At 32.3% G+C, this 15,830-nt stretch overlaps 1 protein-coding gene across 3 annotated transcripts in view; it reads left to right on the top strand.

Moving 5' to 3' along the window:
- Positions 1–15,830, top strand: part of GLS (glutaminase) — a 76,320-nt gene that overhangs the window by 10,265 nt on the left and 50,225 nt on the right. For all 3 annotated transcript variants that reach the window (XM_031960296.1, XM_031960297.1, XM_031960298.1), the window contains exons 2-5: positions 7,695–7,791; positions 8,126–8,247; positions 11,106–11,235; positions 13,991–14,070. In XM_031960296.1, the coding sequence (XP_031816156.1) occupies positions 7,695–7,791; positions 8,126–8,247; positions 11,106–11,235; positions 13,991–14,070 (429 nt within the window). The remainder of the gene's footprint in view (positions 1–7,694; positions 7,792–8,125; positions 8,248–11,105; positions 11,236–13,990; positions 14,071–15,830) is intronic.

The raw sequence follows: 15,830 nt of genomic DNA, 5'->3' as shown, positions 1-15,830 counted from the left end.
AATAAGTATACATGACCAAAACGTGATTTTGCTGTAAAAAAAGAATCGGACTCTGAAATATTGTACAATTAGCCTGTGAAGGAAATCAAAAATGCAGGCAGGCAAAAATATAGGGATTGGGAATTCAATGTAATGGTTCTCAGTCATCTCCCAGAGTTCTTTTGCTGGGCTTAGCTGGTTCAGTTCATTACTGCTCCATTGGAACTGATTTGGTTCATCTCATTGCTGAAGATGGCCAGGTCCATCAGAATTGATCATCATATAGTATTTTGTTGAAGTATATAATGATTTCCTGGCCCTGCTCGTTTTACCCAGCATCAGTTTGTGTAAGTCTCTCCAGGCCTTTATGAAATCATCCTGTTGGTCATTTCTTACTGAACAATAATATTCCAGGATTCTTTAATGCCAAGTAACCAAGGCAAATAGGTTTTGTGAATAGAGCCTGCTCTTTAAGACTGATTTGTCCCCAAATCAGAGACAAGCTGTTAATACTCTACATTTAAAATATCTAACTCCAGTTAAAGTTTGGTGCTAAGGCCTAATGAAAGAGCCTTGTTCTTTGCTTTCTAGACTGGCAAGGTATAAGGGATTCCCTGATCCAAAGAGTGATTGATATGTGTAAACTTTGATTGATATAGTATATATATGATATAGTGTAAACTATGATGTTTTAGAGGAGATAGAAGATCGTAAGTTTATCTTACAGATGAGAAAAAAAAAGTATTTTTAGAGGGAGAGTCATGGGAATGTGGCATCTTTGCACAGAACATAGCAACTAAAGAATCAGATGCATTGCCTGCCTCTCTCGTCTTCTCTCAGGAAAATTATAGGGGGGAATTCTCCTGAAATATATTGTTGTCAGTCTTTATGGGAAAGTCCAGGTTTTCAGGTCAGACAGTTCCCATTAGAAATAAAAAGCACACTACTGTGGGAGTTGAGACTTGCCTTCTAATTCCACCTACTACAAGTTTTTACTTTGTGACTTTGAAGTGGAAAGAGACAAGGTGACTTGTCCATTTTTATCAGCCAATGATAAGGATTCTATTTTATCTCTAAGACCCTCTGTAAATGTACAAGACTGAATTTAAGTAGGGATGTCATGGAGATCCATGATTTATATGGTAGAATTCATAATAAAGGGTCATGAGTCATTTTACAGTATCATAAGCTACATTAGGCTATTAAAAGGTTCTATTTAAGGAACATTTTAGTTCATTTATTAGGCAGAGCTAAACTCTGATAGCCATTTTCTTTGGGAGTCTGTCATAAGTCTTCAGAGTTTTAATCTAAAGGTGGTGGTGCTTTAAGTCACATTTGTCAATTGTGAGGGGCAATGGTACATGTGATTATTAGCTCTTAATGAGTTAGGCATTTGGCTAAATTAAGACAGTTCTGCCTCTCAATACATTTAAATTTTAATCAGGGAGTAGTGGCCTAGGTGCCTTATTTTGGACTAGGCAGTCACTGCGATGATGAGTAACCTAGAGCAATTGATGCATGTTTCTTTTTTGTTGTATTAATTTGCTGCTCCCAGGGCAAGAGATGGAAGGCTGAGGAATTGGGATGCGGAGGGGGAGGTGGGAAACATGTAGCAACAAGCCTGGAAAGGTCATCAAAGTGCATTGCGGTGAATCTGGGGATTCTAATTTCTATGAGAGTTGGTTTTGTTGAATGTCATGTGTATAGAACATACATATAACTGCAACTATTCCCTCTTCATGTAATCTAGATAGAGGTCAGGGACTGTTGTCAGTTTTGTCTAGTGCATGCTGGGTTGTGTACTTAATGCTTTTAGCTGCTGTTGTCTCTGTATAACATTAATCCAATAAGTACTGTGATACTTTCTGTGTTCTTTTAATTGATTTTTTTTTTTTTTTATTCCTCTCATTAGAATGATTGTCTCTTGTGCTTCTTTCTTAAGGCCTTCCTTAGCATTCTTTCAGTTAAGGATCTTGCCAAGTATGTTTTATTGAGAAAATTGAGGTCAGTCATTGAGAGTTACATTTCATCTTCTAACCCATCCCTGAATGTTAGATATACTAGAATCTTTTTGTCTTTTTTTCTGTACTCTTTCACTTAGTGACTTTATCACCTCAAGTCTAGCTTTAGTATTTCTCATGCGATTTGGTCTCTCATATTACCAGTTGCCTATTGGATATTTCAAACTGGCTATCTCATTCAACACATTCAAAACAATTCATTATCTTTCCTCTCTCTGCAACTTATACTTTTACTAAGCAAAATTCATTATCTTTTCCCCAAAAACCTACCTCTCTTTTCAAAGATACCACTTTTCTCTCATCTAGGTTCACAACCTTAGTGTCATCCTTCATTCCTTATTCTCTCCAAATATCTTGCCAAATCTATTGCTTTCTTCATCCATTATGTATCCGCTCGCTGCTGCCCTCTCCCTCCCATTCAGTAAACGCCAGTGATGTTCCCTGTTACCCACATCTAATCTAAACTATTGTATTTAGTATTTAAAGTTTTTCACAGCCTGGCCCCATCCTACTTTTCCAATTTATTGTACAAAATTTCCTTCCACATACTCTACAGTCCAGCCAAATTGGCCTTCTATCTGTTTTTCACACATGACACTTCACTCTTTCTCTTTGTATAACAGGTTATTTCTTTTCACTTCCATTTCTTGGAATCCTTGGTTTTATTAGTCACCTCAAGTGCCACCTTTTACAGAAAGACTCTCCTGATTTTGCCCTCGGTTATTTCCTTTTCTCTTAATTCTGTCCTTCTACGTGTCTACTTCTTCCCCTTTTAGTATTTCATAGTTCCTTATATAGGTTCCTTTGTTTTGTATTCATAAGTTTTGTTTTCATGCTATTTCTCTCTTAAGAATGTTAATTAACACTTTGAGAGCAGATAAATTCCTCTTGCACATTGTGAAATGGTTCATAAATATGTTGATTTGACCATATTGTGGTCCATATTCTATACAAACTTATACTCTAGTTAAAGAGTAATGATGGGTTTTGAATTGTGAATTATTACTTTGTAGCCAACTATCTGGTTCTAAGCCTCTTCTCACTTATTAAGCTGCCCTTGTGCTCCATTGCCAGATTCACACTCTAGTTGAACCTGAGAGCACATTGTTGTTTTCCATTGTTTCATAGACTTTATGATTCCAAGGCTACATCTTCACCATTGATATAGAATTATCTAATGTGGCCAATAAGATTGAGACTACGTGATGACAAAAAAATTGTCCATTTTATAGTTTCTTGTCAAGCCAAGCCCACTCAACTCTTTGGCTAAAGTTGGCTAAAAGATAATTTTTGATCTGACCTCTTTTCCAAGTGATTCCCACTTGGGAGACTATTAAAACTTGTAAGTCCATTGGTAGCCTTTGAGAATCCTGCGTCATATCTATATCAAAATGAAATAGAGAAAGGATTGATTTCTAAAGGTAAGCTAGGTTAATGTTGGAGAACCTACCTTTATCTTTCAACTCTATACACTGCAAGAATAGGTAGGTATGATCTTCCCAAGAGCAGAGACTCTCTGTATGCTAGTTATTGTTGTATCTTCCTCATCATCTAGTGATGGTCTCTATGTACTAACTTTTTATTGACAGAACCCATGCCAGGGTAATTTTTCACATTATCCCTTGCACTCACTTCTGTTCCGATTTTTCTCCTTTCTCCCTCCACCCCCTCCCCAGATGACAAGTAGTCCTATATATGTTAAATATGTTGCAGTATATCCTAGTTACAATATATGTGTGCAGAACCAAACCGTTCTCTTGTTGCACAGGGAGAATTGGATTCAGAAGGTAGAAATAACCCAGGAAGAAAAACAAAAATGCAAACTGTACTAGCTTCTTAATAAATGTTCACTGAGTATTGATTCTGTCATTTCCAGTCAACAAATTCTTCCAAAAGCCACCTGCCCTTTCAAGCCAACATTTCCTCCATGAAATTTTTTTTTTGACCATTTCTTCTCAAATCTATAAATCTGAAATCTGTTACCAACAGTATCAGTTATTCAGTTCCTTATTATGTTCTTTTTAGTCTTTTGCTTTATAGTTCTTTATTGTATCCTGATTTGGCCCTTCCTTCACTAGAAATTATTTTGTTTACTCTGTATATGTTTTGTAATTATTTATCTGTATTCAAGTTTCTCCAACAGAATATAAACTCTCGTATTTAGTTACTGCTATATTATTCCAAGGTTTCTCTCTCTTTTTTCCTTTGTGCTACCAGTGTTGGCTTGTATTAATTGCTTGTTGAATGAATGATGGAATATTCCATCATGGAGGACCAAGTTGAAACATTAACTGGATTTTGAAGGTTAGTTTGAATTTGCTTAGGCAGAATTTAAGGGCATTAATGATCATAGGATCATCTGACAGAAAGAAAGCTTTTATCAGTGATTCTGTGACCATCATTCCCATCTCTTTGTCATTTTGTCATTGAAGTACCACAGAATGCTGCCCATTTGGCTGTGGCTGTTAAAAACTCAACAGGAAGTGTCACCAAATCAGTTGCAATTTAAGAAAGAATTTTTCCAACTCTAATGCTATAAGTCACACAAGTGTATATATGAGCAACGCACAGTCTTTTTTAGGGAGCTAAAAATAAGAAAAAAAAATTCTGTCCTTACAAAAATAAAAAAAAGCAAAATATTATAAAGTGAATAAATGTTTACTTTTTTCCCCCCTAACTATAGCAAAAGCCTGAAGAATCACATGAAAAAGTTAATTGTATGTTTTATATATTTACTTTGCTTGTAGGCAAAGTAAACACCATTCACTGGCATGATAAATAGAGAGAAGGCTTATTCTGCAAGTTTTTTTCAGCAACAAACTTCATCTAAGGGTAGTTCATTTGACAAAATCATTTTCTGTTAATAATCTGAATGTTACTGTCTATTTGCTTTGACAGATGGTGCAGTTTTTTCTTCATATTGGGACATTAGAATTGTCCAATCTAATTTTATAGTATCAGATGTGAATTGAAATAGGGAAACTAAATTTTTTCTTTTCCTGTTAAAGGGTAAAGACTGTCAGCCAAAATATAAATTTTCTTTTAAAAGTTGTCAAACAGTGGAAGAATTCACACTAATTGGGAAGAAATACAATATCTAATGTATTTTAGTATAAAATGTTTTATCTTAAAGATTGCAGACTTTTAAAATAGTTCATCTTAAAGTTCTTATATTTGCAAATTTCTAAAAAAGCCAAATTTTTATAAGTAATTTAAAGAGCAAATACATAAACTGAAAACTAAATTACAGGAAAGAGAATATTGGGAAGCAACTTTATACATGTAACATTTGTTAAAATGAATTACTGCATAATTTTTCTGTAATCTAGTAAATTTTTAGATATTTAGAAATGGTCTTTTCAGACAGTCTAACAGTGCTATTAACATAGACTTTGCTGCGTGGCAGTTTTTACAAAGGCACTGTGTTCTTTAATTTTCCTGTCTTAGTTGCCAGCATACCTGTGAGTCTTCCAGTATTTTGTTAATTTGATTCCTAAATTCAGTAATGGAAAATAAACTTTTGTTGTTATTATTGGTGGGGAATGTGGACTCAGGATTGTTTTTGGTGAAAGTTTGATATTTGTTACTGGTATAAGAGTTCAGATATAATAAAAATGTTAGAATATAGAGATAAAATTAAATTTCGGTGAACTTGAGTAGTCTTTCATTTTATAAATAAATATTGGTAGAGCAAGATGATGACTCGATGTCTTTTGCTATTTTCTTAACAAGGAAGTGATGGCTGGTGCTTTGAGGGAGCAATATTCTATATTGTCTATGTTTCTAGTACTTTGTAGTGATTCTTAACTGTTGAGAATGAAAACCTGAAGACTCAATATAGTCTAAAGGAGAATGGCTACTTGTAAAAGACTTCTAACAAATGGTTAGAAAGGTCTAATTACTAATTAAGACTACTTGACCACATCATCTTATTCCCTCAACATTCTAATGGGAGTATCTAATTGAGACTATAGTGATTTTATTATTAAAATCACATTTATATTTATGGTTCTTGGAGTTTAAATCTGTGTATTTAGATACTTAAGTGGAATTTATAGTCTTACTCACAGGTCAGGTCTCAACCTTTTCTGCCTTGTTTTCCTTATCTGTTAAATAGAAGTCTTAAGAGGGTTAGGTGGCCTACAAGATCTTTACCAACACAGTATGTAATCCCATGTTAAGCTATATAGGTTGGAGTAAACTCCTATCTTTTGTGATTTTTATTTGATTTTTTTCATTTATTCTCTATAGAAAAGCCACTTGATGCTCTTTGAAGCCTTCAACTAGTTCTTTTAGTATTTTGGCAGTTTCCCAGGTAAAATGCTCATTGTCCACCTGTTTTCTCAGTTTTCACTACATGAGTGTTTTCTTTCTTGTTCATGTAGATCTTTAAAGATTTATTTCCTTTCACTCAAGTTCTAGGCTTAATTCAGGCTTATGCGTGGTAAATTAATTTCAATATTAAGACCAAAAAAGAGATTTACTTAGCCATAGCAAAGGAAGAATATTAACTATGCTAAGTACTTCAAGCTGATTCACTTCAGTGAAGCTGTCTTTCATTATCCACCAGGCAGGCTTTTGAGAGCCTCTGGACTTCCACTGGCTGTTTTAAGTTTCAAGGATGGTCCTTGATGCCTTTTAAGGGATCAATATTAAGGATTATACCAGTGTTAAAATCCTAAGAGACTAGGATAATGTGGTGTTCCTTGAGCCTGTGGCACTGGTCTTCTTATTCCTTGGACAAGATACTCTTATATCCTGACTATTTTTACTAAATGTTCTTCATGAAATGCTGTCCTTCAACCTTGCCTCTTGATTTCTCTGAATTTCTTTCAAGTCCTATTAAATCTTTTGTACAAGAAATCTTTTTTGATCCCTCTTAATTCTAATGCCTTATTTCTGTTAATTTATTTCCAATTTATCCTGTATATAGCTTGTCTGTACATAGTTATTTACTTTCCTGCATTAGAATATGAGCTTCTTAGGAACTTATACCTTTCTTTGTATCCCCAGTGCTTAATGAGGTGCTTAGGAAATAATTGACTCACTGATTGGTGCCTTTGATAAAAATAGTTTATGGTCTGAAGAGAGAGCTGAGGTTGGACTGGAAAGGAGAGGCTTGGGGACAGAAGAGAGAGATAAGTTCTATTATATGTTGAGTTTGAGATGTCTTTGGAATATCCATTTTGAAATGTCCGCTTTTCCTACTTGGTTTTAAGTCCAACTTTGTGTTCAAATCATCTACCATTTCCTATCTTCTCAAAGTCTTCCAAAATGTTAGAATTAACTTTATTGATAAAATAACATTTTATTTGTTATCTTTAGAAATGCCTACCTGAATATTTGCTCAGTAGTTTTATAAATGATGCTATCAGTACAACTCTCTGCTTTAGCTGGTGGTTGAGTGAAAATAGACTAAAAACTCCAGTTTAAAAATAAACACCATATTGCACATTAATAGAACATAGTATGAATGATATAGTTTTCAATTTTAGTATTTGATTACTTATTTAATTTTGGGGTATTGTTATTCTTTATAAAAATATCCATGATGAATAGCTGATATATATAGATTGATTCATAGTGATTTATATAAACATGGCCAAAGTCTAGTTTTTGGTACTATAAACATGTTATATCTAACAAACTGCAAATATTAATTCATTCTCCCTTACTCCTCCCCTTTATTTCCAGTAAGATCAAACAGGGTCTTCTACCTAGCTTGGAGGATTTGCTGTTCTATACCATTGCAGAAGGGCAAGAAAAAATACCAGTTCATAAGTTCATTACAGTAAGTTATCTTTTTCTTCCCCACATTTTGTACATTTCATTGGTAGCCCTAGGTCTTGTAATTGAAATATTTTAATGACTGTCTACATGTTAATTCCCACAATTTCTATTACATTTTTGTTTTCATGATTAAATAATCAATAAAGCACAAATTAAACAATGAAAAATTGTACAGAAATTTCATAACAGTGATATTAATTCTTTTGTAAAAACAATTTTTAAACAAATGAAGGCATTTTTAATATATTGATAAAAATGTGTAATAAAAATGAATGTGCAAATTATCTGGGATATGTATTTACAAGTTCTCTCTCTCTGTCACTCACTTTTAATAGGCACTGAAATCTACAGGATTGCGAACTTCTGATCCCAGGTTGAAAGAGTGTATGGATATGTTGAGATTAACTCTTCAGACAACATCAGATGGTGTCATGCTAGACAAAGATCTTTTTAAAAAGTAAAAACTTGGTCAAAATTTTAATGAACAATTTATTGTGTTACATATGATTAATTATATAAAAATTTTAAGTTGCATTTGTTTTGAAGATTAATGCTTTTGTGTAATTAAAAGAGATATTTCATGAAATCTCATTTTAATGAAATTGCAAGTGACAAAAAGTATAAAAAATTTGTAGTATTTGGAAAATGAATTTATTTAGGACACAGAACAGTCTTATTCTTCCTGTCCCCCTATACTCAGATGTGTCAATATCATAATCTTTTTATCCTTATAATCCTAACACATAGGAATACCCAGATTTCAGCAAAGATCCATTTTTATACATATATATTGTGGTTATACCTGATTATTTGAATATGTGTAGTTATATTGTAAAGAAAATAATGTTTTCATTTAATTTTTGAAAATTACATACTTTTAATTATATGTAATTTTAATTATGTACTTTAATTCAGATTAGTTTGTATGAATGCTTGATTAACAATAATATATCTTTGTACATTTTGATTATTCCTAGCTTTAACTACCGCTTATATGTTTTTAGTTCAGTTTTGTTATGAAATTACTTTTACTAGATGATATATATATTCCCTAAGAGGCATAAAGTAGTATAAGATACAGAAAGTCTGAGGGGGTGTGATAACAATCTGACATCTCTTGAGGACTACTCAAAATTCTTTGTGAATGATTATAAACTCCATCTCTGAAAAATCTTATCAGGATCTAGGTAAGGCCTAAGGAATCTATTCTTTACCTGTTTTTACAAAATCATTGGGTCATTTTTGATTTCTTTGTAGAAGCTTAAAAGTTTAGAGGTGAATTGTTTTGGTTACCATGTAGGGATAATCTTAAACCATTTAGGCAGAGATTGTTTTTTGTTTGTTTTTATGTCCTCACTACTTAGTACAGTTCTTGGTCCATAGTAGATATTCATAAATATCCATTATTGAATAATTAATTTGTGAGTAACTACATTGAATTAAATCAAGTAGCATTTGCCAGGAATGATGTATTTGGGGTAGTCATAGAATCTACTTAGTATGGAGATTTCTCTATTTTGTTAATGTTATATGAGAATATGTGTCTTGTCCCATATGTGGAAACTAATTCTAAAGGATAGTTTGCAATGCCCAACCCTTTGAATCACTCAAAGGATCAAAATACTTGGAATTTTGAGAGCTTAGAACTGCTTTGTACAATTATGGATTCAGACAGCATTTTTTCTTTAGTATAACTGAGTGCCAGAAATGTGTACATTTTACATTTTACATTTATATGTGTAATACTTCTTCTGAGATACTGTAGCTTCTGAGAAACTTGAGTAATATAATAGGACTTTACAATATATATTTAATTCTCATAGTATTCCTGTGCAGATAGGGAAAGGCTGATTTTTCCTTTTTTAAGGATAAGTAAGAAAACTTATGTCCAGAGTCACATCTACCTGGAGAGCTTAGTGTTGTACTTAATTCTTCTCAAAGTTAAATCATATTTCAGTCTTGGGTTATATACAATTTTCAGTTTTAATTTTATATCGACAGAATAATTGTGTATATTTTGATCAGGGTTTCGAGAAGAGGAAAGAGTTAACATTTCTTGTGGATAGAAGTCAGATTTCTTAAGTTTGTGGAGCCATATTTAATACATATTCTTGTATTAGATACAAGAATTTTGTTAAGAAGATAAAAACAGTATTTGACTATTTAAGAATATTAGTTATTAGTAGTAATAATTAGTAATTATTAGTAGTTATTAGTAGTCATTCCCCCTCTCCCCCAAGAAAAACTGATTAATTTAAAAGTGCCAAATTGGTCAATAGTTTATTATAGAAAATTATTTTTGGTGTCACTTGTGGTAGAACTTCTTGAAAAATAAGGTAAGGTGGATTTTATAGATTTATATCATGAAGGATATGTAAATTTCATTTTTGGAAGAAGGTAATATGTTTTTAAGTTAATATGGTTATTTGGTGTTCCTCATTATGCAACAACTGAATATTTTATTTACTAAATGTAATTGAAATAAATATTTTGAACTATTAGGAGATAGATCAAACTCAGGATATTTGGGAGAATAGCTAAAACATCATTAATTTTTACAACTTTGGTACTGACTGTAACAAGTAATGGTGAGAAAATGATCAAGGGATCATGTACAACAAACTGACCTGTTTATAAAACTTTTCAAAAGGTTATTTGAATATGTTGTCTTAAATATACTAATTAGATGTACTTATATAACACCTCAGCACTTTACCTTGTTTTTAAAATCATCAGTGAATTTTTCTCTACAAAGCATTTTAGTAAAGTTCAAGTTAAATCCTTTTAAAAAAAAAAGAAAAGAAAAGAAGAACTTGATCCATAAGTTTTTATCTTCTATATTGTAATTTAATTTTTGGTTAGAAATTGAAACTTTCAGATTTCGAAAATTTGTACTTTAATGGAATGTTAATCTCATTTAAGCCACGAGTCTCTTTGTTAAAAATACTTCGTTTTTTTAGATTTCTGAAATATTGGTGATTTTTAAAATAAAGATGTGTAAGGGCCACCTTTTCAAAGACATCTAGTTAAAATAAACTGAATCTAGATGTGAAAGTGTAAGAATGCTTCCCCCCTCCTAAACGAGCAACAGTTAAATGTTATTCTGATATGCTAAATGCTTTGTTTTGAGCGGCACTATCATTTTTGTCATCTTGTATAATTCTCAATCTTTACTACCGTTTTATTTAAAATGTATTTTTTCATGTGAGTACATAAAGTAACAATATGCATGAAAAAAATGTGTTAAAGTATTTCATTTTTATTAATACTTCAGTAGGATATAGCATTTGCTAATTTTTTTCTCCTGTTTCACAGATGTGTTCAAAGCAACATTGTGCTGCTTACACAGGCCTTTAGGAGAAAGTTTGTCATTCCAGACTTTATGTCGTTTACCTCACACATTGATGAATTGTATGAAAGTGCTAAAAAACAGTCTGGAGGAAAGGTAAGCTTTTATGTGACTTTACTTGATGTCATTATAAAAATCCAAACTGCAGGTAAAACACAAATGTTCTATGGCTTATTACAAAGTCCAAAAGTTAGGAGAAGATTGTACTTAGAATTTATGTTATTATGTTATATATAAATATATTATTATATTTATATTATACTTTTAAAAAATTCAGATGCAGGTCTCCCTAACTCTAACGCCAACTTTATCACATTACTTCTCACTCTCAGCTTTTCCAAATGGTTCCCAACTAATCAGGACAATGACTTTTCTTTTACTTTGATATTTTAAATTATTTTGTTATTACAAATTTCTAAAAATCATTATCATAATTGATTTCTCAAATTGTTCATGTTTTGAATGAATGAAGAAGTTTTTTTAATATTGGGTTAAAAATGTATAATTATAAAAACCTCCTTCAAGTAATATAAAGACAGCACCTTTTTGTTTGGGACACTGATAGGTTAAATGAATAAATCTAGAATTTATCAGAGATAGTAGGACTTGAATCTACATCTTTGTGGTTCTGGGACTTGCTTTTTATTCACTATGCTTAGGCTGCCTTTAAATTTTAATTAACTTCCTCATTTTTAATGATAGCTCTGAAATGTTCAGTACTTGCCTTAATAATACTTATAATGCAGAGTAATGCAATAGATTCTTATTGCAGTCAATCCTATTGAGAAATGTAGTTTTGTTTTGGTTGTAGATTATGGCCAAGTGATAATTTTAGGATATGTTCTTAATACATGATATGTCCCTGTCAATTCTCACACCTCTGAAGTCACCTGTGTAGCTGTTCTTTCTACTGTCTTCCTTCTTTATTTGTATCCTTTAATGCAATGCTTCACACATAGTAGGCATTTAATGTTTATTATATCTTTCTCTTGGAGATGTGGGGAAGAACAAGCCTCTGCTTATTATAAGCTTGGTAGCTTTGAAAGATAAGGAAAGAATAAACCTGAGGGGATGCTTAGGGAGTGAAGAGATTGCTTATAGATCAAGTTGTAGAGGTATTTTTATTTTTTGGCTTTTTCAGTTGAATTTTTTTACTTCCATTCCTGATTGAGAAGGAAAGAAAGACAAACACCATGTGACAAACATTTATAATGAACAAAAAAATTTCCTGCATTGGTCATAACACTTTCCCCATCTCAACCCTCATTCCCCACCAAAAAATCTTTTTAATTCTTTCATGATTCTGTCAGGAAGGGGGGAAGAAGTTTAATGATGAAACTCTGAAATCATGATTGAGCATGCTTTTTCGAAGCTGATTGCCTTTTCAGTATTGTCACTATAAATGGTATTCCTGGTTCTGCTCACTTCATTCTCTATTTCATATAAGTCTTCCCAGGTTTCTCTGAAACCATTGCCTTCATAATTTCTTACAGCACAGTAATTATTCTTACAGTAAAATTTTTTCACATTTACATACCAAAACTTGTTCAGCCATTTCTTATACCCAGTTTATAATTTTTTGCTACTACAGAAAGAAAAGTTTGCTTTTTTTTTTTTTTTAATTAATTACTTTATTATTTCCTCTTCTTCAGTCCTTATTTTTCCTTCTGTATCCTTGTTGGGTGAAATGTATTTCTGATCTCTGGTGTAGGGGTGGAGGTGTGTGTAGGGGTGATATCCTTTCCTTTTAAACCAGTTCAGATGAATCACTTTATTCTTTTTTTATATAGATTTCTACTTGAATAATTTGATTGTATGAGATAAAAATTTCCTTACCTTTTCTCTCCTTACCCTTCAGTAATTCTCCAATTCTATTTGCATTCTTTTAAGATCATCAGGGCTTAATGAAACCACTCCCAGGCTTTCTGTCCTAATTAGATTCCCTCTGTGACTTCAAGTGATGATAGAGTTTAGAAGAGACACATATCATCTTACCATATTAGAATGGAAAAATCCTTGTTTAGTTACTCATGTTTACTATTTTGTGTTTCTTTTGACGAAATCTTCTTTTTTATTAAAGGCCCATTTTTTCCCCTCTGTAGGATCCATTCTGGATCTATGTCTGGGAATTCAGTAGCGGGTAACAGACCTGTCATTTGGTATTTATTCCTTTATTCTGTACAAACTTAGATCCTTTTTTGCTGCATATGAAACCAGGGTAAGACCTGGTGCCTACCTTCTTCATTTTCTAAAACATTCTGTTTAGTGGGCTCCTGGCCAAATGTTACATTCCCTCTGTTGCCGGACCTCTGTCTCTTTATACTGATCTGGGCTATAAAAATTACCTGCTGAGGGCAGCTAAGTGGCACAGTGGGTAGAGCACGAGCCCTGAAGTCAGGAGGACCTGAGTTCAAATTTGGCCTCAGACTTAACATTTCCTAGATGTGTGATCCTGGGCAAGTCACTTAACCCCAATTGCCTCAGTGTAAAAAAAAAAAAAATACCTACTGTGAGTTTTTTTTAATCCTTTGGGTTTCCGAGTCAGGGTTTAGTTTGACATGTTTCTAGGTCATTTTGGAGTTTGAGGAGGAAGGGATTGTAAGGAGATGGAGCTCACTTCTTCCTGCTGTCCTGTTATTATGGGTCCATCTTAGAGGTATTTTCAAAATACCACAGATGTTCTACAAAATGACATTAACACCTAGTAAAGTATGCAACCAGGAACAGAGAGTCTCTATTAAAATCAAAAGTGTTAATTGTTGCAGAGTATGCATATTATTTGCCTGCATTAGAACTTTACATTCCTGGGTCTGTACTAAACTTCTTATTCCTTGCCAATGTATTGGTTTAGGTTGCTGATTACATCCCTCAACTGGCCAAGTTCAGTCCAGATTTATGGGGAGTATCAGTGTGTACAGTGGATGGACAGAGGTGAGTCATATCTTGTAAATGTCTAAAATATTGTGAATATTTTGAAAGTATAATTTTTGTAATATTTGTTTTTTGGATTGTGAATGATGACGTTAGATAATCTTACTTCAATGTAACTTTAATATAGGATACCTTAAAAGTATGTTGGTGTTTAGAAAAAGGAAAAGGACTATTTGATTGAATTTCTCAAAAGTGGTCACTAGTGTGTGTTGTTTTTGGATGTTGTGAAAATAAAATTTTTAATGCTGATAATTTTGTTACTTTTCTTCTGATTGAAAAGATTCTGTTTCTTTATTAAATATTTGCATAAATAAATATAGCTTAGAAACTTTTAATTTGCTCTTAAAGTAAATCTTGTATGTTTATGTTATATATGTATGCGCTGGTCATTCTAATTGGGTGTATTTGTGTAGCAAAACCAATGTTTTATGTAGTCATTACCTTTATACACATGTTAAACATTGTTTGATGTTGAAGTGTTTTCAAGTTAAAATTACATAGATTATTAAATCAGAAATGTTCTTTCTATCAGTGGTTATTGAGAAAACATGAAGTAATCTCTGATGTAGTTCATTTTTTAAAAAAAAGTTAAGTAAAACTAAATTTTCTGTAACTTAATGACATGATATGTAGTTAAAAGAACCTTTTAAATGTTAGAATAATGAAGTCAATTTCTGCTTTTTAAAAAGTAAAATTTTGCATATCTCAAGTTTCTTTAGTAAAAAACTTAATCTGGAACAGTAAACACACCTTGTATTGGTTTGTATGTAACTTTCTTTTTTTAAAACCACATTTTATAGAAACCTACTCATATATATGACATATCTCTATATTTAAAATGTGTTATTCAGACCTTGTTGAAGGTGTCTGATAGAATTTAAGGAATCCATTTTCATACTATTAATTATATTTTTGAAGAAACCAATGCTTTTACTGTGTATATGTAATGAAAGCTTTATTCACCACCAGCCAAGCTGAGGATTTCATACATTTTTAAGAAGTTTCCTTTGGGAATTCGGGGAATTAAAACCAAGGTCTCAGTATCTGGAGGTTCTTTATATTCAATGTGGTGTGTGAGGCTATGAAAATAGCATTTTATTTCAAAAATGACATCATTGCTTTTTTGAAATTTTCTGATAGTTCTTTGATTAGTAATCATTTTTAGTCTCCTAGTTGATTTTTTTCGATGCTGTGTTTAACAGTATTATACATGTGAGTAATCTTGAGTGAATCATAGAACACATAGAGAATTATGTTCTCTGGTGATTTTGTTCTTTCAGTAGTTTAGAGCTGAATGTATCAGTATGATACTGCTTATAAGTCAGTTGCTCTTATTAAACATTGATTCTGTCTTTTTTTCTTTTGTGGGAAGGGTTATTTTTTTGTGACAGAATTTTGAGGATTTTTGAAAAGTTTAGGAGTCAATCTAATAAAATACACAGTCTTTTAAAGCTCACACAGATAATCTCAGATAATTTTCCCCTTTGGTGACTGCTTCGTTAGGAATGCTTCCAGGAAACCCTTACCCAGTCTTCACTTAACCTTCTCTTCTATGATTTCCTGACCTCATTACTGATCTCCTGCTCACATGCATTCCTCTCTATCTATTTTCTTCAACCTTCCCTCCCTTATTTATATAGACCCATGAACATAGGGAACATGAATCATTTTTCAGATTTCCCATTGTTCTTAAAAGGAATGTCAGTCTGTTCCCTCACCTCAGTCTCATCGTCAACATAATTTAACATTCCAGACCCTTC

The sequence above is a fragment of the Sarcophilus harrisii genome, chromosome 3, assembly GCF_902635505.1.
Source record: "Sarcophilus harrisii chromosome 3, mSarHar1.11, whole genome shotgun sequence".
In the NCBI taxonomy this organism is placed as follows: Eukaryota; Metazoa; Chordata; class Mammalia; order Dasyuromorphia; family Dasyuridae; genus Sarcophilus; species Sarcophilus harrisii.
Note: the sequence above shows the minus strand (reverse complement) of the source record. Positions and strands in the feature narration are given on the sequence as shown.